Consider the following 26,632-nt stretch of genomic DNA (forward strand, 5'->3'; position numbering starts at 1 on the left):
CAGTGTGAACACCAATGCGTGTTGAACATGTATCACATGCTCGCAGTAAAGTTAGCATATTATGCAATAATTATTATTACTTTTAAATAAAAAGCAACAATTGCTAGAGGGCACTATAGGTTTGTGTATCGGTATTTGTTACTGACAGCAACACAGAAGAAGTAGTGCCGTTCGGTCTTACGCCGGGCTTGGTGGAATTGTTCCAAAGCGTCACATGATGTGACGATGAAGAATTCGACAGATTTAGTGATTTGAAATGATATAAAGAGTTTAGTTGACTGGTTAGAATGTCCTTTATGCTATGTTTATCTGAATAATTGTGTTTCGCTTAATTACGAGATTCCTTCTATGTATGTCATTTTGTTCCTGTATTTAAAAAAAAATTCTTCCCAAAAGTGCGACTTGTACTCCAGTACGAACTATTTATGATTTTCTTCTTCTTTATTGTGCTTTGTTTTCACATTCCTTTGCACTTTGTACTGACTTGTGGTTTAAGAAAAATACAGTTCTACCCTATCAATTCTCTTTTACAATTGATTTTAGTGTCTTTGTTTACAATGTTTTTCTAGAAATCGCTCTTAATTGGTGCTGGATTTCCTTTTTTTTTGTGTGTGTTATTTTCATTTTGTTTAAAAAGTTGCCACTTTTGTCGGCTAAAGCTCCAGCTATCATGCTGTATGTTTGTTTATGTGGCTGCAATTCACAGGCTTTTAGTTTTTTTTTTCCCTTTTCTTTATTGTGGTTGCAAAAAGTCCTCTCATGGGTGAAAAACTTTGCGTTTATTTTTCCAAACAATGTCTCAGCAAACCTGAGCTGTGTTAAAAAACCTTTCAGCTTTGCAGTTATAAACATTTGGGAGCCAGACTTCCAACAAGCATTTACATTAGCTTGATGTCTTTGTTTGCATCGCCCAACATTTATTTTTTCTTGGGGGGGGGGACTATTTTTTGTAAGGATATGTCGCCTTCAGTCAGAGTTTTGATGATTGCCTTGTGGACGACCTTCTTATCTGTCAGAGGAAAAGGAGGGGTCAGGCGCAGTGGAGCAGCCACCTCAGATAAAACTGTCACTTTGGTTTGTCGTTGTTGTGGAAACGAAACGTCTCGAGCGAAGCCAAAGCGTGCGACGAAGAACAGGCGCCTGCTGCGCATACAGCTGAACGTCATTTCAAATGCTCCGTTTGGACGTGAGCTAAACTCCATCCCGTCACATTTGTTAACCATTCAGCAGGCGTTTCTCACTTAAAAGATGTGCAAAATCAATAGACTTGAATCAAATCATTTTTACCTTTCTTTTATCTTGTGTTTCTGCCTTTCACAAGAAGAACAGATCAGATTGTTACAAACCGTGTTTCACCCCTAATATTCTTAGTATTAAAGCACACAGACTAATGTTGTCTGCATGGTAATGCTAACCTTAGATTTGTTTGCCTTTCAGCTCATGACATTAAAGGGTCGGGTAACCTTTCATTATTTTACCATTTCATCTGAAAGGCATTCGGAGCCGGTTTAGCTCGTGCTAGTTTGCCTTCCGTCCGTGAAACCAGGGTTCGAATCCGGGCTGCTCCCTATTCCCTTCTCTGCTTCTGTGCCGGTCCCAAGCCCGGATAAATTGAGAGGGTTGCGTCAGGAAGGGCATCCGGCGTAAAACATTGCCAAGTTTACCATGCGACTCCTCCTCGAAAGGGAGGTTGTTTCGCTGTGGCGACCCCTGATGGGAAAAGCCGAAAGAGACAGAGATCTGCAAGGGCATTCATTGATTAATGTAATATTAATGAGCTGTGATCAAATTCCACACGCTATAGTTTGAGTTCCTCACTGCACATCCATATGAAACACAACTATGTGTATAAAAATCTGTTTGTCTTTACTTTTGCTAACAAGAAGTGACTAGAAAAAGGACAGAAGTAGTGTGTATTTCTCTATTTCATCCATACCATTCATATATAAATGAACTATAGGGCATCATTTCTTTTTTATAATCACACAGCAGTCTAGGTGATTGTTGGTTGGACTATTTATTTGTTGCTTAAAATATTTCAGTTGTTGATGTAAAACAGTTTTAATGGTTGACATAGGCGTGTTAGATTTAGACGACATCTTTACTGGGAGGCAAACCTTCACTTAAAGTCCCACTCCAGTCATCTTTAGATCTATCATAAAAGCGTTCCCAGTTGTCTTTTTTAATTATGATTGTGCCATTTTTAAGCCAAGCCAAAAGACCTGTGTTGTCTTCTAGGGCCTAGTTTCTGCAGAGCTGTTTTCACGCTCTCCCACACAAAACCCTCTACTGAACATTTTTTATCCAACCTTTTTATTATATATACCAAAATTGATTAAATGAAGTAATGGAATGTCAGCTCCTCTTTTAATCAAATTTGGATTTGTTGTCATTTTCCTGTTTTTTGCCAACTAACAAGTTTAATTTGTGAATAACTAAATTATTTTAATGAATTAGGGAAAACATTCATAATATTTTAACAATTTTGTTTTAAAACAATCTCGACTAGCTTAATACGGTGCATCAATGTTTTCTCACCTTTAACAAGAAGTTCTGCAAGGAAACATGTTTGTCAGTTGAAAGTTTCTTCAACCATCGGCATTAGCGATCACAGCAGCACGCCAAACACGTTTTACCAGCGCCGTGTGTTCATTGCTACTTTTTATTTGTCACGCCTTTTACAATAGTTACACGAAGACCTGTTCTTTTTTTTCTTTTTGGTCCTTCTTTCCCATCTTTGGATACTGACTCCTCAGACATTTCAGGCTACAGTGCAACTTGGAGTTGTTGTTTTTTTTTTTTTTACTTTTAAAAAAAGAACTCAACAGAATGCAATAGAAAACTACTCAAAATCTTCTAAGAGATGATTTGTGTACTTATATACTGTTTAGATACTGGCAATCATGCTTTTTCTCTTCCTTATTCATGCTAGGTTGCAATTATTGGGGCGTTTTTTCCTCCTTTGAGGGGATTTGATGGAAGCAGCACAAAAAGTCAGTAAAGTCATGGTTTCTATATGGAATCCCATTTGAAATGGTGTGCTTGTGTTCAAAAGACTTACCGGTAAGTTTGGACCAACGGATGACGTGTACTGGGAGTAGTTTCTGGGAAATAAACTATTTGGTACATTTGATTACTTCCACCTGTGGCCATACAGCATAGTATTCCATCTGTTACTCTAGTAAAAAAAAAAGACAAAACATGAAATCAACTTTGCATTTTTGTAATTTAAATAAAAAGTCAGACCACTTGAAAATAAATGGGAAAAAAAAGAGTTTTATAAGTAATTTGACGTAATATTAAGCACTAGGTATCGGTGAAATTCCCAAACTTCTTTAATTCAGATTTACAAAATTCTGGTTTGATTAAACTGTTTTCAAATTTTTGTATCCTAAAATAAAGTTTACTTGGTTTAGAAAAAAAAACAAGAAACTGCATTGAATTTTATAATAGTAATAATATTTGTCAGCAAATCTTGTTTGACAAAATTAACTGAAACATTTGAAAAGATTTTTATAAAACTTAGCTTCAAAGATTCAACTTCTGTACTGCATCTGTAGTGGAAGATTTTGTATTTACTTGTATTGCTTTTGGAAATAATGCCAGTAGAATGTGCGTTCTTAAAAATAAAAAAGAAAGTATATTTATAGCAATGTGTTGTGCACCATTTTCATTTTACATACCTAATTATTAGTATTTTTACTATTCAAATATGAATATTTGCATGCTTGAGTCTTTTATTTTTACATGTTGTAACTCATTAAACTATAATTTAAAAAAATATTTCTGATTAAAAATAAAAGTATTCTTTTGTTTTCCTAGGAATATAAAGACACACATTTTATTCTCTAAAGTTTGCATGCCGAACAGTCCTGTTTGAACCTCTGAGGGTTTAAATTAGCTAAGTCTTTGGCACCCTCAGGACTCTGGAACTTGCATCAAGCCGTTAACGCATCTCAACACATTCGGTTTGTAGCCAGAATTGCTTTGTGGTCTGATGTTCTGCCTTAGCAGCAACTGCATCTGAAGATCCGTTATGGTGCTTGAATTTCAAAGTACCAGAAGTGATATTGACTCAAGTTTCATTGTGGCCCTTTAGCTGTTTGTTTGGCCCCACAGCACACTTGAAGGTCACAGTGGCTTTTGTGGTGAGGCCATGCTTTTGCGCCTCCAGATCCTTTCTGTCTCCAATGTGGGAAAGCTTAAGAGGCCCTGGCATCCTCTGTGAGAAACCCCACAACACAGATACGGAGCAGAGCTCCAATGACTCACCGCTTTGACCCATTGAAACAAGTGAGTTTTCTTAAGCCTCTCCCTCCCTCCCAACGACCCAAATCATCATTACAGCATCTTTACCACACACAGTGGTCACTCTTGCCCTTGTGATGAGCTTGAATACCATCCTGTCCATCTTTTTGTCTTTTCATCAACTCACCAGCTTATAAATGAGGCCAACATGAACACAAACCACACCAGTGGGAAGTAGTATCCCTCAGAAAAGGAAGTCCAGAGGATCGTGGCTGTTGTATGTGGCACTGGGGACGTATAATTTGTGGTCTGTTTGGGAGCAAGAGTCCTACCGGCCCCGAAGTCGGGCCTACTTTAGCCTCCTGTGAAGAGAAGCATTCACAGTATTCCTGTAGTGCCAGACTCCTCCCTCCAAAGACATAGAAACAGTATTAATATGCCATGAATGGAGACAGACAGACAAGCATTATGTGGCACTGCTGCAGTTGGGGAAGCAGGATGCCTTGCGAGATAGCCAGAGGAAAATATTTCTCTGCATGAATGGTGAAGTTCCCTTGACTACTGCTGCTGCTGAACTGTCAGTGAGCTTTGCATGGTTTTTGATTTACGTGCTTGTAGCTGTTCTACATTTCTGGAGGTAGTTTGTCCCAAATTCTTACTCTTTAGACATTAAAGAGTAAGAATTATTTTTGAATTAGTAAGTTTAGTTTTTTATTATTTTTGTTCATTTGTCACAGTGTTTATACCAAACCTGCTTAACCCTTTAACAATGGAGATGTCGCTGGCAACACCTAAACAAAACACACTCTTTGAAATACCATAACTCTTCAACTATTGACGCAAGAAATGTTAATCAGCTGATTCGGAAGTGGAGAAAAGTGTCTCTTCATATCACCTTTGCACAGATATTCAATACATTACTAATGTAAAGCCTTAATCACATGCGCCCGTATGTGTCCATCTCCATACAGGTGCGGTGGGGTTTTGGGTTGTCTAGGCCCATAAAGGGTTGTAGAGGAGGAGCTGCATCTGCATAGAACTTAAAGTTTGTCCTGAATAGACATTTTAAAAGTAAATCCATATCAAATTGACTCCTTTATTGATCTGATATGTAAACTTGCGAGTCAAGCTTGAATCAATTCATTATTTTGTACATGTTGGTACATGTGTAGTTTATCCTATGAGAAGATTACTTTTAGTGCTCTGAAGATACTTGTATTACTTTGGCCACCTAGGAGAACAAATGGACCACAGAAAAATACTGACAGGAATCGGCCTAACTTATAAAGAAAAAACACTGTACATTATTTTGGACTTTTGGTTGTCAAAGAGATATAATCAGACTGCCCATTTTGTGTGTAATATTCAGCATTTCAGTGACATAAGAATATGGAAAAACCCTCTGAACTATGTAAGTTGACCTCTGGAAAGCAAAGAAGGACCAGGATTGGTTATTTGACATTGTTGAACCTTAAATTGTGCCACTAGCATAATAGACTTTCAATGATTTTGCCTTTGGTGTACAGTATTCCCCCTTATTCGTAAGGGTTAGGGACCAGAGACATCCATGAATACTGAGAACCACCCTGAACCCCGCGGCCGAAGAATACCTGTCACAGGTCCTTACTCATCAAAAACATTTCTGATACTTTGTAAAAACATTCATTGAAGAACATTGGAATATTGCTAAACATAAAGAGTTTTCTTTCTTTTTTTTTAATTCAGAGCAATAAACTGTACTGTAGCATACTTTAGAACGCACATTAGTAGTGTCACTCAGTCACTCTGTGCCTTAAAACCAGGAGTCCGTGCTTCCTCCAAGTGCGAGAGGGCATCTTTTTCCAGAAGAGCTCCGGTCCGAATTATATTTATTCTCAGCGATTATCTTCCTCATTTTTCTGCCCCCTTTTGAGTCAGCTGATGCCATTTCTCCGTGCAGGGGCACAAACTTCGGTTATAGTGATTCAGTAATAGGTGGAAATAACTGTGAAATATTCCTTAGCAGCCAGCAAGGACGCCGACGGGCCGGCGTGCTGTTTATCTCCACCTCCTTCGGACCAAAAAGTTTCATACAAGCGTCTTGGGCTGTATTGTTTTATTTATTTATTTCTTATTATTGAGTTTTTAATAAATAAAAAAAAAAGACATTTTACTTAAAATATTAAATTTAAGCCATAAATTTAAATATGAGATACCGCCTCCAGTTGCAGGATCTTTCAAAAATAATGAATCGGTAACAGATTCCCCTGTTGTGGGTAATATGGAGAGTTGTGTCTAACAAAATCTCTTATTTGCAAATAAAAAAGTGTTAGGTAAGTTATTTGAGCTGTGTTTTTGTGATGAACCAGAGGAGTCACGTGACTGAGAAAAACATCTGTGAATGTGTGAAACGCGAATATGTGGGGGCAACACTGTATTGTCTTATGAGCTAAATGCTGTTTGTTCAAACATGTTTAGGCTTTATGTGTCCAATCCTCACTATTCTATCCAAATAACTAGCATCTACTCTGACTAGTCAGATTTAACTTTGATTGGCAGATCGATCAGTAACTTTACACGCCTCCAGCATCCAGCGAGCACATCTATAGTTTTATCCCCATGATCAGTGTCAGTGGTGTTTGTGGAAAGAAAGGCAGAGCCCATCATGTCTCTGCTTTGTGTGATTTACACCTATCAGTTAGACAATTGATTTTCATGTTGCACCGTCGTGGTCTCTTGAAACGCTGTGGGAAGTTGCACGTAGGCCGAAGGACTGTGGACTCCTAACAAAACAGCAGTTTTCCAAGCGCTCCCTCCTCTCATAAGTACTATCTGCATGACTGCACGACAAAATTAAGGCAAGAAAAAAAGTCTGCTACAATCTTTGGGGTATTCATCACTGGATGGGATTGAACATTTCACTATAAAGAGGGGAAAAACTGTTAGAAAGTTAATTGATACCATTTGAGGTGTGGTCACACGAAGATGTGGAGCTGGCAGGAAGAGCAGAGGGGAGATCATTTGTCAGTAAAATGTAGGAAATTTGAGAACATGTTAGAATGCACTGTTTCTTATTCTGTGGTTTTGTGTGCTTGAGATAGTTGAAGTTATAACCAAGGCTTTGTGGGGGTCTTGGTAATGATTAATGCTGAGGACGGAGGTAAATAAAAATATAACTCGAGAGTTTGAAGAAGGCTAAGCAAACACAGACAATATGTGAATTTTTAGTGAACACAACCCTCCACATCACGATGTATAAATCTTTTCTCTTACAGTCAAGTGTGTGCGACATACAGTACACTCAAGTGGAAAGTTTTATACTTTCAAAATGTCGTTCCCAATACAACACATACCCATAAATCGTCTTTATTTAGCACTAAAAGCTACTCGCTTATGCATTTTCTGTGAGTGTGAATTACACAGATGCATAGACTGCCATGAAAAGTGGGACAAATAGGAGCACTTACCAAGGAGTTCCTCAATTAATAATGTCCGTCCGTCCCTGGCAGAAAAGTCAGCTAAAAAAGGATTGCCTGTATGCAACACAGGTTTATAGAGATGTGGCTTTTAAAAGGCGTCATCACGGGACCACCACACACGAAGATGCCATCTTCATTTTCTCGGGTTGCATTTGTAAAGTTAAGGTTAGAAAAGAGGCTTTTTTTTTCTCCTTCCCATGTAGAGTTCTGGAGTTGAACATCAGAACGATTTGCTGGATGAAGGATGACTCATGCTTCCCTCATGAAATGTCACCGAAAAACAAGATTATGTGCTTTTTGCACATAAAACATATCCAGAACCATATTGTATTTGCATGAGGTAAAGGATAAGATGGAGATACATGTTGAATTACAGAGGAGCAAGTCTCTGGAAAAAGTTTCAGCCAGAGGTAGGAAATGAGCTAATGAGAAATTTGTGAAAGCAGAAAAATACAAGCATAGCTGACATTCTGCCCTTGACTTTGCATCTGCTTTCCTGTTATAAAATAAGTTACCGCCAACCCTAAACTCTTAAGAAAATGAATGTTTTGTCCATGTAACCTTTATGTTTGCCTGGAAAATGAATATTTGAGCTTTAAACGCCATAAAAAACAAATACAATGTTAACAACACTGTAAAATCATTTTATTTTATGTATTATTTATACACCCTTCTAGCATGTAATGTTTAATGAGGTTTGCTCGGATTTTGGTTGTCAATTGTTTCAAAAGTTAGATAGTGACTTCACAAAGAAGGGAATGCAATAATCAAATCTATTCGCTACTTAGTCGTGTTTTAAAAAAGAAACCATGAGCAAATTCTACTTGAAAACTGCCCAAAACTCAGCGCAAGTCAGAAAAGAAGAATTAAATTATTATATATCTTTTACAGAACGATTTGTGTATGTTTAGTCTGTTTTAATGTCATAAAGTTCTTTTTACAATCTTTATGCTTTGTGGTTGTTTGTGGTAAAATACGTCCACACTTTAGATGAGGTGCTGCAAAACAATTAATAAACTATTAACAGAGTTAATTAATACATTTGTAAAGCTTATAAGCAGTTTAGTAATATGGATTCAGAAGACAATGGTCTGACTTTAGATGTTAATAAATTTTATTAACACTTTCAGGTATTTGCAAGACATCTATAATGCTAATAAATATCTTACTAGCATCTGACATATTAATAAAGCCTATTAATTTGTTAAGTTAGTTAATAAAACTTTCTAAACTTATGAACACTTCGGCTTGTGTCAGGTATCTATAATGCTAATAAATATCTTACTAGAACCCCAAACAATAATAATACTTCTTAATTTGTTAACAAAGGTTGTTAATAAATCTTATTAAGCTTATTAACACTGACACATTTGTTAGGCACCTATAATATCAGTAAATGCATCATTAGCATCTTAAAAACATCCTAATAATAATGCTTGTAAATGTGTTAACTAAGTAATTTAATAAACCTTATTAGACTTATTGTACTAATAAATGTCTTACTAACACCTTATTAATTCATTTATAATGCTTGTTAATGTGTTAACAAAGCTTGTTAAGGAATCTTGATATAAAGTGTTACCCAAACCTGTACTGGGCAAGCAGTTGGCCCACAGGAAATAGGTCATAGATCTCTTGGTGAGCCTGTAGGACAAAAATATTCATCCGCATTTTTACTATGGGCATGCTGCAGGGTACAGGTCATAGCGAACACTTATACAACACGTAAGGGTAAGACGCAGGCGTGTCATACGAACTTTTCATTTTTATTTTTATCCCCCCAAATCGAATGGACTGCGCAAAGAGCTACTTAGTGTTGTACAAGTGAAAAGGGTGCATTCCTTGTGGACTTTTTGCATGCTCCTTATAAATAAATACATTTTACTTTATTTATCCCACAATGGGGAAATTGTTCTCCGCATTTGACCCATCCCCTGGGGAAGCGGTGAGCTGCAGACGAGCCTCGCTCGGGAGACGACATCTGGTTGGGGAGAGCAGCGATCGAACCGCCAACACTTCGGTTACTGGACGACCTGCTCTACCGTCTGAGCCACTTGTCGCCTATGCATATGCCATATGCAGCCTGATTGTTAGAATTAGAGTGTGTTAGAGCAGTGTTTTTCAACCTTTTTTGAGCCACGGCACACTTTAACCTTGACAAAAATCCCGCGGCACACCAGCACCCCCCCCCCCCCCCCCCCCCCCCCCCAAAAAAAAAGCAGAAACTCATAGTCTGTTTTGATCTACAGCCCCCCCCCCCCCCCCCCCCCGCGCCAATCTAACGTGCATTTTTGTGATAATTGTGGCAGAAAAAGCAGGAAGTTGCAGATGTTTTTTCTAAAAGATGTAATAAAAGTTAAGTTACATACAAACTGTAACAAGGACGACTCATTGTACGCTAAGGCGCTGTCCCTTTAAGCCAATGCATCATGGGAGATGTAGTGTGAATACGGCGAGAAAACGGCAGAAACACTTGCGTCTCTGAGTTTCATGGTTTTGTTCACTTGTTCCACGGTCTGATACCGGATTCTGTGGAAAGCTACACCGCTAAAGACGAGCTTTAGCTGGTGTTTTTGTTGGAAATGAGTGAGTTATGAGCTAAATTGGAACAAGGAAGTTTAGACTTTAAACACTTCTGATTGGTCAGACTGATGACATGTGATTAAGCCTTCAAGAATGATTGGTGGAGTCGTGGAGACAGTAAAAGCTGCGGGACTTTTCAGAAAACAGTTATAGCTGCAGGTAAATCGCGGTGCCGCCATTCTTATCAAAATGTCTTTAATAGAATCAGTTAAACACAAAGAAAAAAGTATTTTATGATCTTTCATATTCCTAACTACTCAGTGTTTTATCAGGACCTGTTTGGATGAACAAAGAGCTGATTTCCTGGAGATGGTTAATGTTTTTAGATCAGTTAATGAGGGCAATTTTCCACGGCACACTTGACCATCTCCCACGGCACACTAGTGTGCTGCGGCACACTGGTTGAAAAACACTGTGTTAGAGAATCAGAGTGTGGTTTGTGTCTGCATCCTACGGCCGTCCTATGGGCCCTTGCATATCACCTGCCCACCCAGTACTTGCACCATAGTGAATAGAGTGTGGCATAACGTTTTAGGGGAAGAGCATATTCTCTGACTGCATAATTGTTCTTCGTACCACTTTTTTGCCTGCAGTTTGTTCAAAAATGTTCTACTTTAAAAGCTAACTGTCAGAAGCACACAGAATAAACTCCAAAACATCAGAGGATTTGCTATTGGCACTATTAGAGCTTTTAACACCCAGTCCATCCGTTGCCCACTTGTGCAATAATCCGTGATGTAAAGCATTAGTCCGTGAGGCAGCTTTGCAGTGTTTGGCTCAATGCGATGTTGAACTTGTTGATGTATCACTGTAAGCAAAGGCAGGCAGACTGAATTATGGCAGGGTCGGGACCACAGGATTAGACTCTGGGATTATCGCAGATCATTGATCCTCTCGGATTATGCAAATGACTTGGGAGTCAACCAGACCGACCACTACGGTTTCATCAGACTGTCTTTTTGGTTTTTTATGACCTTTAGTAGAGCACCCTCTTATCAGCGAAAAGTTGAATGGATTTATTTTATGAACACAGGAGAGAATTTCTGCTCAGTTTAAGAAGCATCATAGTTTGGAAAAGTGTTTCTCATTACTTAGTCTAAAACAAACTAAAATCACTATCCCATAAATATACTTTTAAAAATTGCCTGGACATTTTCACATCTAATAGCATCACAATTAAAGTGAGGGACTTTTCGTCCACATCTGCAGATCTACTCATGTGTTTGTTATGGATGTGTTCTTCATTTTCGTTGTTTAAAGTCCCACTCCGATCATCTTTTTTGATCTATTGTAAAAGCGTTCCCAGTGGTATTTTAATTTTGATTTTGCAGTTTTTAACCAAAAATAAAAAAAAATAACTGTCATTTTCTAGAAAATAGTTTCATACAGAGCAGCATGAGTTGATTAGAAATTCACCTCTGAGTTGTGGGCTGGACAGTTGGCGCCTCCTTCCCATCATCCATCCGTTTACACTCTTTCCCGCTAGCTTACAGCGCCTCACAGCCCCAACCTAATATGACCAGTGCAACAAAAATGGCGAGCAATAATGGAGCAATCCGGCCGTACAGATATGAGCCAGATGCTGGCTCAGACCAGGAAAATGAAGCCGTACTTGGATCAAGTCGACTTGCTGTCTTTCAATGGTAGTTGCTATATCACAACTACCACCTTTTCCCAACAGCATTTTTTTGTCTGTTCCTGATTCACAACTTAAATGAAGAATTACTTAAATATGCAATATTGATCTTAATTTTCATCATATTTGTCCTCCATCATAAGAAAAATGCCACAATATACATGTTAAAAAACACAATTTTCATTGGAGTGGGTCTTTAAACAACAATGAAATTACACCAAAAGTATAAATCCAGCCACAATTAGGACCTAATACACTAACTTTTTTAGAAAAAACTTTGTAAATAGGGACTCTAAACTAAAACACCAAACCCAGGGTTTTTATTGGAGTGAGTCTTTAGGGTTTGTGTTGTCCTGTTCAAAGAAGCACAGTACTATTATTTTCACAATGCTAAATGTTTTGTTCTTTTCCATGTCACTTCCAGAGCCAGACGGTGCGAATGAGGGATTGATGAGAAATTCGCTTGTTCAGGTAAATATCCTCTAATGCATTTTAGATTATAAATTGGTTTATGTCATTTTATATAACACATGATAGGAATTGTATTTAGTAGACTTCTTTGTGCCTTGGATTATCAGACAACATTGATAATATTGTTTTGGTTTGTTTTCAAATCGTTGTGTGTCTTTTTGTGTTGTTCTTGTAGGGCAGAATGGGTTTGTGTCCCCTGCTCCTGCTGCTTGGTGTAGCTGTCTGGGCATCAGCCCAGGATCAAACCCCCGTCACAGGTGTGAACACATTTCCTCTTTCACAACAATGAAAAGAGGGTCTTCTTTTATGACCAAAATAATTTAAAATATTAGTCATTTGAGACATTTCTATTCTATTTTTGTACTGCTACAATTATTCAGTACTTTTACATTTAAACCATTTTTTTCTTATCAAAAGCTTGAAGGTTTGTATATACTTGTAAGATTTTCTGTAGTTTCTCATTCAGCTTTTCGACATCAAGGCAATTCATGCATTATCTACCTAGGAAAACCTTACAGAAATATAATATATTTAAAGTAAAAAAGTAAGCTTAAAGATTTTTAAGAAGTGATTCTTTTAGCTGCTTTCTGACTTACACCATGCTTGACAAAACCACCTTTGCACTATTCAGTGTCTTGGTAAATGTATTTTTTTAACTGTTGACATATGTTGTGAATTGTCCTGTTACTTTAAAAAATATTTCAATGTAACAGCCAGAATGAAATAGCCATAGTTAATTGACTCTATGTTGTTGCTTTAGAGCAGCGGTCCCAACAAACCACTTTTAGGCCACGGACCAGTTTCATGGCAGACAATTTTTTCATGGAGCGATTACAAGGGGTCAAAGTTAACATTTGATTGTCTTTCATTCATTTATTTTTAACTTTCGGTTTCTGAAAAAAACTGTTTTTCAAATTAAAATTCCACGACATGAATTTGAAATTAAAAGTAGAAGTGAAAGTATGTAGACACTATACAGATGATTAGGATATAAAGCAAAGTTGCTGTTTAGTAGATGTTTTTTATTTGTAAAAACTCAATAAAAGCAACATTACAGGGTTTATATTCTGGCTCAGATTATATTTCAGGGAAAATAGATTAATCATATTTTGTTTTTAAATAATTCTTGATTTATTGTATGTTTCTCTTGAACACAGAGGAGTCATTTCTGTGCTTAAGTTTCTGCCTAATTTAGCTTTGCTGAAGGAAAGCTAAATTAAGTTTCTACAAATCAATAAACAACTTCCACAAATCAACAACTTTACTTTATTGAATCTTCTTTTTCTGTTTAATATTTATGTTCGGTTTAAACTTAGCTTTGTGTATGACCCTTTAAAGAGTTATGTAGAATTTTCCTTAAGCAAAATGTAGCAAACTTCCACTTCATCCAACTTTTAAGGTGTGACGGATAAATAAAGTAAAATAAAATGACACAACCTTCATAAAACTGGTATTTTCTAAATAACATATTAAACGTGCATCAGCATACGTGTAACATAAGGGTCAACCACCTGCATATTATGCAAACAGGGCTTGGTGCATGGGAACAACAACTGTTGCAATAAATCCCTATTTTCGAGGAATACTCCTAGTTTTTTCTGTAAATAGCAGATTGTTTTTTAAGTGGAAGACTCTTACTCCCCAATGACTCCATCCAAAGACATTTTTCTTAAATTAACTTTGTCATCTTAATGTTCATCAAGACTAAGGCATAAACAAATCTGGTGAACAGAGTCTACTAGATTTCCAAAATAAAATTTCCTTCAGAATTAGAAAATAAACAAAACAGAAATATTCTAAATTACCGGTACTGTGTATAATGTTTTGGTCTGCGGACTGCTCCCAAGTGACCCACTGACAGGTACAGGTCCACGGCCCAGGGTTTGGGGACCACTGCTTTAAAAGAATGATAAAACAAAATGTTCTGGTCTTATTTGGCCATAATAACCTTTTTAATTGTTGAAAGACTTCCTATAACCAAAAGTTTGGCTTTTTTTTTTATTTTCCAGGTCCTCCAAGTGTCACTGTCAAATCCACAGACCCTCCTGCCGCACCCTCCGTCAACCTCACAGTCTCTGCAAAATTAACCTCAGCAAGTCCGCCCACTACACTTCCCCCTGTAGTTGTCCTGCCGACTACAGCAGTAACCACAGCAGACACAACCACAGCCCCGAGCTCAGCTGAGGAGCATGATGCTAAAAATCCAAATGGAGATGCTGCAGTGCGGGTGTTACCCATTTCTGAAGCACCCCCTTCAGATTCTATCGAAGCTTCTCCAGCAACTCCAACCATCCAGCCGACCTCTCCCCCCATTACTGAGGTTAATAATGTGTCAACAGCTACAACTGAAGACAGCTCATGGATAGACACAGAAAGGACTGTTACCACTACAGAAGTAAATGTTTTAACTTCACACAGCCCCCCAGAAGGTGAGTTCTCCATTTTATTTTAGGAAAACCACCTTTTACAGGTTGGATTCAGTCTAAAGATAATTAAAGTATGACTTTTTCTGTTTTGGCAAAAGAATGAAAAAGGACGTAAATCAACAACAGGATAGTTAATGCATAAAAAAGATTTCAGAACTTCCTGCTTTTTTTGCCGGTGAATGCTTCTGCTCAAATGCATTTTTTGTTTTTTGAGGAAAAAAATGCAATCATCACTATTTCAGCCTTTTTGGAGCATCATCTAGTAGAGACATATTAAGACACAGAACCTCAGGAGACACTTATGTTAGCCAAAAAACATGATGGCATGCTGTTATGCCCAAGCATGAGTTGGTTATTATGCCGTATATCAACACTGGAAGGAGTCATTTTTACTTTGTTTTGAGGTTACATCTTCAGTACAAGTAACTTGTTTGTTAAATATTGTACATTCATCCATTGTTGAATCAATCGCATATGTGTAGGACAACGAAGGAGCGGCTACTTGAAAAGCATTTTAAGGTTCTGGAGTGGTCTAGTCAGTCTATGGACCTCAATCCAACAGAGAATCTATGGAGGGAGTTGAATGTCGTCCAGCAACTGCTCTAAAGAAGATCCACATGGAGTAATGGACCAAAGTAGCAGCCACAGTGTGGGAAAACCTAAAGATTTACAGGAAACCTTTGACCTTTGTCATTGACCACCAGCGTTATATCACAAATTATTGAGGTGAACTTTTATCATTGACCAAATACTTATGTAAGGCACCAGTAAAGTCTTTAAAAATCAAACTACGTATGTGATTTCCTGGAAAAAACTTTTACATTGTCTTTCTCACGGTTGAAGAGTATCTACAATAACCATTTTAGACCGCTATCGTCCTTTTAGATGAACAGCCAGCAGAATTGATGACAAATGTCATTTTGCCCCACTCTGTGTTTATTGTCAAAAAGTGGGTAAAGGATGTGTGTATTCAATTGAATTGGACTGATCAGTGGTTTCCTAATCTTGCCTGCTTGTTCATCAATATCAATGCAGTTAGTTTATTTTGTTACGGTTATTTTTACTTTTTTGAGAACGAAAATTATTTTTTACCTTTAAAGATGAGCACACAGTAAGAAAATGTAGGGCCTGTGGGTAATCTTTGTTTGTCATGTCATCCTGTTTTTGGCACAGATTCTCCCAATTTACTAGATTTGTCTCTAAAAAGTACAAAATTAACTTTTCTAGTTCACACAAAGTAGCGTAGCATGAAAAGTATGCAGAGAATTGTTGAGACAACCAGAGGTAATATAACAAACTTCTTCAGTGCCAAAAGCTTTTTGTTCTTGGCAAACGGTAAGTCCCACAGCTGACCCGCCAGAGCAGGCAGCCAAACTGAGGACAGTATTACATGTAGTTTTCTCAGAGAAGCACAGTAGGTTAATTCTGTTTTATTTCTTTATTTCTATGTACATGTTTATTATGATGAACAAATTGTTAATCTATTCAAACAGTTAAAGACATTTAATCCAGTTAGTTGTTAAAAGTCCAATTTTAGGAACTAAACCCTAAGGATTTTTTGTCCTTAATATTCCCACATCTGCTATTTTTATTGTTTCTAAATTAGTTATACAGTTCTTAGGTCAAGCAGATATTTTGATGTTGTTTTTATTGTTTGTGGCTTATTATTGGGGACTAATATAATGAATGAGAGCTCTTTGACCAAAGCGGAGAGGGAAACATTAGAGTTTAAGTCACAGACATCCTTTTTGCTCACTTCATTTTTAGGGGATGAGGATCATGGGATGATCTGCTCCTCCATAAATGGAAGTATGACAAGTTTCAACTTGATGACTAATACATTCTTAAATCAATCGCTGAATCTCTAAAGAAAAGAGCTGGCGTAAAAAGTGATCCTTATGAGTGGAGATCTGCTTCTCTGGAGGCTTTTCTCACATTCGCTCTCCCTTATTTTCTTTTCTTACCAAAGTCTGTGTGTCATTCCACAAAGCTGTAAAAGCTTCCCCCCTGTAGATATGCTGCTCCAGGCTGCAGCTGCCGCTGTAGATGTCCTGTTGATTTGCCTTAAAAAAATTCAGAGAAGTCAGACTACCTGTCACAGTTGGTCAAGCTCAAAATAGAGACCTGCAGAGCATCGGCAGATGTCAAAGGAACTTTCTCTTTACAGTTTAAAGTGGCTTTGTGTGTTTAATGATGGACACCAGCTAAAAACAGAAAGTGATTGAAGCAAGTGAGCTCTTGGATAAGAGGTCAGCCTTTAATATTTTAGATAGTTGAACATTTTTATGCTTTCAGACTACATTGTAGTGACGCTGGAAATATCCCTATGTGAAAAGATTTTTACCAGCCGTCTAGAGGAATCTCTCACAAACCAGATAGCCTTCTCAAAATCCAAGACTTTCAATGTTATAAACTAATTTTCCAAACCCACATAATCCCCTTCGGGGTATCACAGTCGCTGAAGCCTATCCCAATTACTAATAGGCAAAGGCGGAGCATATCTTAGACAGTTTATCATTGTGTTGCAGAGGCCAATGTTAAACAACATTTATTAAAAGTTTTCAATCAAATAAGTAAAGCAAAACAAGCAGAAATCCATCTGCATTAGGGTCAAATGCTCGTGGACATTTATATAGTGTACACAATGACTATACATGAGAACTGGACTGAGTGACCCCTCCCTCTCGGGTCCCAAACAGGAAGTACCACATGAGGCAAGGCAAGGCAAGTTTATTTGTATAGCACAATTCGTACACAAAGTAATTCAAGGTGCTTCACAAAACAGAAAAATGCATTAAAATCACAATACATCATAGAAATAATCAACATAAAATTTACTTTAAAAGAAAAGAAAAAAAAAAAGAGATTTAAAAAGAAAGGAAGGAAAGAAAAGTGCAGATAGGACCTTTCAGTCATATACACGGCTAAACAGAAATGTTTTAAGTCTAGATTTGAACATGAACACAGGAGAGGCCTGTCTTACAACTCCAGGGAGGCTGTTCCAGATTTTAGCTGCAGAATATTGAAACGCTGATTCCCCTTGTTTAGTTCTGACTCTGGGTATCAACAGGAGGCCGGCCCCTGAGGTCCTCAGAGTACGAGATGGTTCATATGGCACTAACATGTCAGAGATGTACTTTGGTGCTCGGCCATGGAGAGACTTGTACACAAGCAGAGCTGCTTTGAAGTCTATTCTTTGAGGTACAGGGAGTCAGTGCAGAGACCTGAGCACAGGACTAATGTGATCATACTTCCTGGTTTTGGTCAGGACTCGAGCAGCAGCATTCTGGATGTACTGAAGCTGTTTTACAGCTCGTTTGGAGAGGCCGGTGAGCAGGCCGTTACAGTAGTCTAACCTACTGGAGACAAATGCATGAATAAGTATCTCCAGGTCTCGCTTTGAGATTATGTTTTTGATTTTGGCAATGTTTTTCAGGTGGTAAAATGCCGCTGATGTTACTGACTTGATATGGCTGTTAAAGTTCAGGTCAGAGTCCATGATTACCCCTAGATTTCTGACTTGATTTGAGGGTTTAAGAGACAGAGAATGAAGGTAGCTGCTGACAATTTCTCTTTGTTTCTGTGGGCCAAAAACAATAACTTCGGTCTTGTCTGAGTTTAGCTGGAGAAAGTTGTTCTGCATCCACGCGCTGATCTGTTGGAGGCAGTGGTTGAGAGAATCCACCGGCCCATATTCACCTGTTGTCAGTGACACATAGATCTGAGTATCATCTGCATAGTTGTGATAAGAAATGTTATTACTGCGTATTAACTGCCCTAGTGGCAGCATGTAGAGGTTGAACAGAAGGGGTCCCAGGATCGATCCCTGGGGCACACCACAATTCAAGCCCATGTAGTCTGAGACACAACTCCCAATTTCAACAAAATATTTCCTGTCTTCCAGATAAGACTTAAGCCAACTTAGGGCAGATCCAGAGATGCCAACCCAGTCTTGGAGTCTGTGCAAAAGGATCCCATGATCAACAGTATCAAAGGCAGCGCTCAGGTCTAGCAGGATTAAGACAGAGACTTTTCCATCATCAGTGTTCAGGCGGATGTCATTGGTTACCTTGATAAGAGCAGTTTCTGTGCTATGATGGGGTCTAAAACCTGACTGGAAAACATCAAACGAATTGTTTAATAAGAGAAAGTCAGTGAGCTTTTGGTAGACAACTTTTTCAAGGACTTTTCCTAAAAATGGCAGATTAGAGATAGGTCTGTAATTATTCAGTACAGTGGGATCAAGACCGCTCTTTTTCAGGAGGGGTTTAATGACTGCAGTTTTTAAGGCCTCTGGAAATATTCCAGATTGAAGAGACATGTTAACTATTTGAGTAATTGATGGCAACACACTGTTCAAGACAGACTTTAGAAATCTAGTGGGTAACACATCAAGGCAGCATGTAGACGAGCTCAGACGGGTGATGGTCTCTTGGACAATTTGGTCAGTGACAGGTACAAAGTGAGTCAGCTTAGAGTGAGTAGGTGGCCGTTGGATAGTTATATGTGTTGTGGAGTTGATGGCTTTTTTAATGCCCTGAACCTTGTCATTGAAAAATACAGCAAACTCATTACATTTGGGTGTACAAACCAGTTCTATTGGTAGCTGGGTTGGAGGGTTAGTTAATCCAACATGAGTCCACAAAGCCAAAATCCCATAGACTTCTATCGAGAAATCAACAGCTATTACTCAGTCCAGAATAACCAATCACCAACGATTTCTGGTTTTAACATAGCAGCGTCTGTGTCACGAAAAAATGGCAACTGAATTGACTTAATTTTGTTGGAGCTGGAAGTGAGCTGTTTTCTATGGTGACATCACCTCATCACATCAGTCCAGTTCTCATATATGGTCAATGGGTGTACATAGAATCCCACATTAATGAAATGAACCTGTTTGTTTTGCTGAAAGATAACAAAAAGTGAAACTTGATCCATTATTTTTCTGTAGCCTGTTGTTGTCTTTTTAAATAAAATATAATTCCTTTTGCTCACATTTTACTTCAATCATACATTTTACGATATTTGAGGGGAATTCAGACTGTGAATATAAATTACTGTAACATGCAAGTTTTTAGTTTTTCTGCAGGAAAACCTTTTTCTTAGTGGTATAACGTTGGAGCTTTTGATCAACATCATCTTATCAGCATCGTCTTCCACTCCCATCTTGACTGTGGAGTGAACCTATACATAGGGAAGGCTTTACATTGCTTGGGCACTTTATTAATCTTCTCCATGGACATCGGTGGGCTTGAGCACAGGACTCCGAGTAGTTTTAAAGGGCATTGGACCCTTGGAGGCTGTGTCAGTTCCACATGACACACAGCATGTTGTGCTCGTTTCAATGTACATATTGTTCCAGAGAGAACGCTGACAAATCCAGGGGTCGGTGCGTAAAAACGCAACACGACTGGGCAACATTCCAAAATACCTTCCCTGGAAAGTGCATGTAGGGAACGGCGTCAAACGCTGCATTATTTGCAGCGTACTTTTGTAAAGTGAGGAACGATCCTGAATTTTTGTTCACTGAGCAGCTGATTTTGTTTGCCTGCTGTGGCCGCCACAATGCAGCTTTCCAGAAAAATGTGTTGCTTTGTTTCATTCCTGTGTGTCTTACAGAACAGTCATCAGTGCACAAACAACATCAAGTTTTGTAAACCGTTGTAGCTTAATTGTTCAAGCTAATCTCATATCATCTGTTATGTGTACAGCTTCATTGTTTAAATTCTTCTTTGGCCCCATGAAGAAAAAGCAGTTTGACTGTAACAAGTTTTTGCTTTTTTTTTTTTTTTTTCTTCAAGAGCACAGCAGCAGATCCACCCACTCACGGGTTTCTGACAGAAACATTTTACACCTCAGACTTGAATTATTCATTAAAAAGTCACAGCAAATGTTTTAAATATTTCAGTGTGTTGTACCATCGTCCCTGAGTTTGCTGTCATCTTAGATTAACTTCCTGAGCTGGAACTTCTGTTAAAATGTGATTTATTTGCTCACTCTAACAGGCAGATTGTTAAACTCTTTTTTGTTTTTGTTTTATTAACTAAATAATATATTAACATGCAGTTGTACGCGGCTAATGGTTCTTTACCTGATTAAAATACTAGAAAAAATGCCCAATTTTCTTCGCAAGAAAGTTTTTCAATATCAATAAAATAAACATGTCTGACCATAATATTTTTCTTAAAGTAAGAATTCTTAGTAAGATTATTTTCTTCATTATATTTTTGTTGCTTTTTTGAAGAAAAGTTTTCACATTTTTGGAATTTTTGACTTATTTCTGCCTAAGGGGGCCTGTTTTTGTTGTAGGAATAAATGCTTTTTTCAGTTTTTGATGGACCTAAACTATTCATAACATGACTAAATTTAAATGTAAATTTTTCTATTTCTGTGGATTTTCCTTCAGAGCACTTTTATGTGGGCAAAGAAACACCTGCTTGCATTTCTTTAAATGGACCACCTGATCTGGGCGCGTTAGAAACGATGTCATGACAGCTCTGACAGTAGCTGCATCGTTCTTTCATTGAGGGATGTTAGCTGTAAATTAGCAGCTATTAATAGTTAAGTTTCACAGCATTTCAGACCAGTAGTTATTTTTATAATTTAATTACATCATTTGTTGTTTGTGTGGGAGAGACTGTTACCATAGAAACAGTGAATGCATAGTTGATATGGATTTTGCACATCAGCTCTTCTATAGTTCACCTTTTATAAGCCTATATTTTGTTTGATGTTACTGAGGGACATATGATTGAAAATCAATAGTGCTCGTTGTTTTATCTGGTCTTTTCTCTCTACATGTGTCCGTTCTTCTGTCTCCCACACAGATGAGTCTGGTGACATGCCCATCATCGCTGTAATGGTGGCCCTGTCCTCCCTGCTAGTCATCATCTTCATCATCATCATCCTCTACATGCTCAGGTCAGGTTAATTCTCTTCCGATGCAGCATCCTGGCTTTAAGAGTTAAGATGTCGCTTCTACCATGACAACGGCTGACGTGCCAGCGAGCAAAACAAAAGCAAACGGAACGTGTTTATGTGTGCATGCATGGGTATGCCAGATGTATAACTACGCCATTGTTTCCCCCCCCAGATTTAAGAAATACAAACAGGATGGAAGCCATTTGAATTCTTTTAGATTGAGCAATGGCAGATCAGATGAAACAGGTGAGTCACTCAGATGTGCAACATGTACATGGACAGTTTTTAGGCAAATATAAGACAGCTTGCCCAAAGTTGTTTCAGGTTTATTGTTTCCCATAATTCTCAGCTGATTGTTCTGCCTCCTCAGCTGATACCATTTCACAGCACCACTCTTTGTTTGCTGCTGTTACCTAATCTGAGGAAATGCTCTTGGTTAGCCTGAGTTCGTTCTGTTGTCTCACACCGCCCTCTGCTGGGCGTTCCAGGAACACATGGGAAACTCAATAAAGTCATATCCACTCATGTCCACTTCTTACCTTCATCTGCTGTCTGTGTCTCTACCCCTCCTCCCCTTCTGCTTGTTGGTACAGAATTCCAGAGTGTGCCTCTATTGGCTCGTTCCCCCAGCACAAACAGGAAGTACCCACCCATTCCAGTAGACAAACTGGAGGAAGAAATGAACCGTCGCATGGCTGATGACAACAAGCTCTTCAGAGAGGAGTTTAATGTACGGCACACTAAAGCGTACATGCAATGATAATACTCTGCTGCTGCTGCTGCTGCTTTGTAGCATAAACTGATCATTCAGAAGTGATCACACTGCATTTCTGAAGAACTACGCCAGGAATTGAATCAGTAAAACAGGGACTGTAACTATCAAAGCTTCTGCATAAGCATGGTCTTTAAGGATGTAGTAAAACTACAGATCCCCCTCTTGCTGCCTGCACTGATGCTCTTTGCAAATGTGTTTTTTATTGATTCAGAAATGACAGTACAGTATAAGGAAAGGCAGGCAGGGTTTTTTTATTTTACTTGGCACCTTAGACGGATGCAGTTCAACACACTTTACAGAGATGCAAAAGCTTTAAAGCGTACAAAAATAATAATGACATTTAAAATATGAAAAAATTAAAATAAAAGTAGAAGAATTGAAACTGAGGAAGGAAGGTGTTATATGAGTACATAAGGCAGATTTGCATCTGTTTCCTTCCCTGTAATGTGAATTGTGTGTTTTGTTGTTGTTTAGGCTCTGCCAAACTGTCCCATCCAGGCCACATGCGATGCTGCTTCCAAAGAAGAGAATAAAGAAAAGAACAGATACGTTAACATCCTTCCATGTAAGTGATAACTGGAGTGGGCATATGGAGCTGTTAGCTTTTACTTTTTTGTTATAACTTCTGTCAGCTTTAAATCATAGCTCATAGAACAGAGCGGCAGCGCAGGCATCACCATATGTTAGCTTAGCTCCACTGTAGGATGCACTTACCTCGTCTATTTTATTGTTTTAATTGTTTGGTTTTTTTTTTGTTTTTTTTTGCTCCTTCTTCTTTTTTCTTTTCAGATGATCATTCCAGAGTTCATCTCTTATCTCTGGAAGGAGTCCCTGATTCTGACTTTATCAACGCCTCCTTTATAAATGTTTGTATCTGCTTCATTTTTAAATGAAAAAAGAAATGTGCCATACATTGGACTGTGTGCCAGTGACACTTGGATATTTCCTTTTACTTATTGCAGGGTTACCAAGAGAAGAATAAGTTTATTGCAGCTCAAGGTGAGATTAGTGGGTTTCCTGGAGCAGTGTGTGTTGTTTGTTTATGAACTTGGCCTTTACTCCTCTCGATTGTTTGATCTGTCTCAGGGCCAAAGGAGGAGACGGTAAATGACTTCTGGAGAATGATCTGGGAGCAGAACACATCCACCATTGTCATGGTGACCAATCTGAAGGAGAGAAAAGAGGTAGGACAAGCAGAGGGAGGAATACAGCCGTTCTTACAGTGAAATACTAGGATTTAAAACCCCAGCTTTAAATCTCTTCTTTAAAATCACAAATTACCGACAACAACAACAACACATGCACTCCTTCGGATGATTTTTCAATCTCAACTCCCTCTGGTTTTTTAGTGCAAGTGTGCGCAGTACTGGCCGGACCAGGGCTGTTGGACATACGGAAACATTCGTGTGTCTGTCGAGGACACAGTGGTTCTGGTGGACTACACAGTCCGCAAGTTCTGCATCCAACAGGTACCTGAAACATGTTAACGGTGATCCTAGTTTTCACTCACTTTCAGAGGGTTTTTGGAGGATAATAAGAGTAGCTGTGGTTGTTTTTGTTGGACTAAAACGTGGCGTGTTACCTTTTAATAGTTGACATGCTTGCTCCAATTTTGGTTTTACGAATATTGTCCAGTTTAGCAAAACAGGGTATAAGCCTTAGTCACAACTGGCCTTACGGCCGGATATGAGCTGTCTGTGGGCAAAACATGGGGAAACCTGTAAGGGGGGGACACGGGTGGCCTGCAGGAAGTATCAAAGTCGTAGACCGCTCTGTAAGACCAAAGAGCCAAAGGGTTTATCCACAATTCTTCTATGGGCATGCTGCGAACAAAAGGTTGTAGCAAACATTTAAACAACATGTAAAGGTAAGTAACTGTGAAGTAGGTGAGACTCAGGCACGCCACAATGATTTGTCATTTTATCTGTTATTGCAGTGCGCGCTCCTTGCAGGCTCCTTAGATGCAGCCAGACAGTTTAAAACTAGGAAATGAGGCAATCCGAGTAGTTTTTGTGGGCATCCTACGGGCACTAGCATATCACCTGCACACCCTGTGCGTACGACATTCCCGGCCAGTACGGGACCATATTAATGACATCCCTTGAGGCGGCTGAATAAGCCTCAAGGGAACACCTGCACTCCCTTTAAGATTTGTCTACGACACCTCCATCGGCCCGGATAACCCAAAAACCTGCAGCACCCGTATGTCCATGTGACTAAGGCTTTTAAATGTTTTGGATAAAGTGCTTTAAAATGCCTAAAATAATAAAGAAATATCTCTGTAACAACGGTCTGATCAATTTGTGTTTATATATTCGGACTAAATTCTGAAGCTGTAACAAAAGTGTTGATCTCAACTTGAACTCATTTTTCTTTGCTTCTATTTCAACACAATTCCTTTGACTTTTTGTGTGTGATGGGAATATTTTTCCTTTGAGCAGGTGTTCATTTCTTAAGTGATAGAAAATCTTAAACATTTAACTTGGAACTCCTCTAAAAGTGCTTGAAAGCAGCATAAAAAGTGTCCCATTCAAGCACTTTTTAAATTATTATATTTTTATTATTTGCATCTCAGGTGGGAGATGTCTCCGGCAAGAAGCCTCAGAGGCTGCTGACCCAGTTCCACTTCACCAGCTGGCCTGACTTTGGGGTTCCCTTCACTCCCATCGGCATGCTCAAGTTCCTCAAGAAGGTGAAGAACTGCAACCCTCACTATGCTGGAGCCATCGTTGTTCACTGCAGGTAAAAGTTTGTTAGGTTTTAGCTGCCTGTGCGTGTGTCTGCCACACAAACATCTCACAAGTGTCTGTCTGTCAGTGCGGGCGTGGGAAGGACGGGTACCTTTATAGTGATTGACGCCATGTTGGACATGATGAACGCGGAGAGGAAGGTGGACGTGTTTGGTTTTGTTACAAGAATAAGAGCCCAGCGCTGTCAGATGGTCCAGACTGATGTGAGTGCAGCGACGGCAACTCATGCGGCTACTAGTCCACAACTATTTGTGCCTGAGGGTGTTTGGTGTTTTCTGTCTCACAGATGCAGTATGTGTTCATCTTCCAAGCCTTGTTAGAACATTACTTGTACGGAGACACAGAGCTGGAAGTGACTTCGCTGGAGTCGCACTTAGCTAAGCTCTATGCCCCCTCACCTGGAGCAGGCTGCAGTGGTCTGGAGGCTGAATTCAAGGTCTGGATGGGCATTTTCTCTATAGTATATGTACATTTTAGTACTTTTGGATCATCTGTGTTTGTGTTTTGAGTGTCTACTTCTTGAAATCTCCAGAAACTAACATCCATCAAGATTCAGAATGACAAAATGAGAACAGGCAACCTGCCGGTCAACATGAAGAAGAACAGGGTCCTGCAGATCATTCCATGTGAGGAAGACTCCGTCTCTTTTTCCCTGTCACATGTCAAAAATCAATTGAAGTAAAATCTTTGTAAAATGCTTTTAACAGATGAGTTCAACAGAGTGATCATTCCAGTCAAAAGAGGAGAGGAGAACACAGACTATGTCAACGCCTCCTTTATCGATGTTAGTAGGAAAAAACAAACCATTTATTTGAATGGAAATCATTGATCAGCTGCTTTCTTTGTCTCTCTATTATTGTTTGTTGCTGAATTTATCCTTTTTCACCCATTTTCTGTTCTCTTATACCTCTGCTTTACAGGGTTACCGTCAGAAAGATGCGTACATAGCGAGTCAGGGGCCTCTGCAGCACACCATGGAGGATTTTTGGAGGATGATCTGGGAATGGAGAAGCTGCTCCATAGTCATGCTGACTGAGCTTGAAGAGAGAGGACAGGTGTGTGTTTCCATCTAAGACATGGGAGGAATATGTGAGGTCGATGCTTATTTCATGTTTTTGATTTATTCCACATTTCTAAATGTTTTTCATCAATATTTTAAGTCATCAAATTGGAGTAATTTCAGCAAACCTTGGTGTAAAAATATGGAATTGTTTTAATCGCATTTCGATGCACGGGTTCCTGATTCTAATAAATTTGTCATTCAGGTTGATTAAATTTGAACCTTTTTCTATACTTATGATTATGAATTGTTTTCCTTAAAACTAGCTGAGCAAAGGCAGACTTTTCCTGCATAAATTTAGGAA

At 38.7% G+C, this 26,632-nt stretch overlaps 1 protein-coding gene across 2 annotated transcripts in view; it reads left to right on the forward strand.

The window, feature by feature from the left end:
- Nucleotides 1-26,632, forward strand: part of ptpra (protein tyrosine phosphatase receptor type A) — a 35,532-nt gene that overhangs the window by 2,660 nt on the left and 6,240 nt on the right. The window contains exons 2-18 of one of the 2 annotated variants that reach the window (XM_023954648.2): nucleotides 12,350-12,396; nucleotides 12,572-12,653; nucleotides 14,406-14,825; nucleotides 21,650-21,743; nucleotides 21,916-21,989; nucleotides 22,337-22,473; nucleotides 22,993-23,083; nucleotides 23,308-23,384; nucleotides 23,481-23,517; nucleotides 23,605-23,702; nucleotides 23,868-23,987; nucleotides 25,094-25,260; nucleotides 25,336-25,471; nucleotides 25,555-25,704; nucleotides 25,801-25,894; nucleotides 25,976-26,052; nucleotides 26,189-26,323. In XM_023954648.2, coding sequence (XP_023810416.1) covers nucleotides 12,376-12,396; nucleotides 12,572-12,653; nucleotides 14,406-14,825; nucleotides 21,650-21,743; nucleotides 21,916-21,989; nucleotides 22,337-22,473; nucleotides 22,993-23,083; nucleotides 23,308-23,384; nucleotides 23,481-23,517; nucleotides 23,605-23,702; nucleotides 23,868-23,987; nucleotides 25,094-25,260; nucleotides 25,336-25,471; nucleotides 25,555-25,704; nucleotides 25,801-25,894; nucleotides 25,976-26,052; nucleotides 26,189-26,323 — 2,010 coding nt within the window. In that variant the 5' untranslated portion in view covers nucleotides 12,350-12,375. 2 annotated transcript variants of the gene reach the window in all.

The sequence above is a fragment of the Oryzias latipes genome, chromosome 5 (assembly GCF_053564925.1).
Source record: "Oryzias latipes strain Hd-rR chromosome 5, Olatipes_Hd-rR_3.1".
NCBI classification, from domain to species: domain Eukaryota; kingdom Metazoa; phylum Chordata; class Actinopteri; order Beloniformes; family Adrianichthyidae; genus Oryzias; species Oryzias latipes.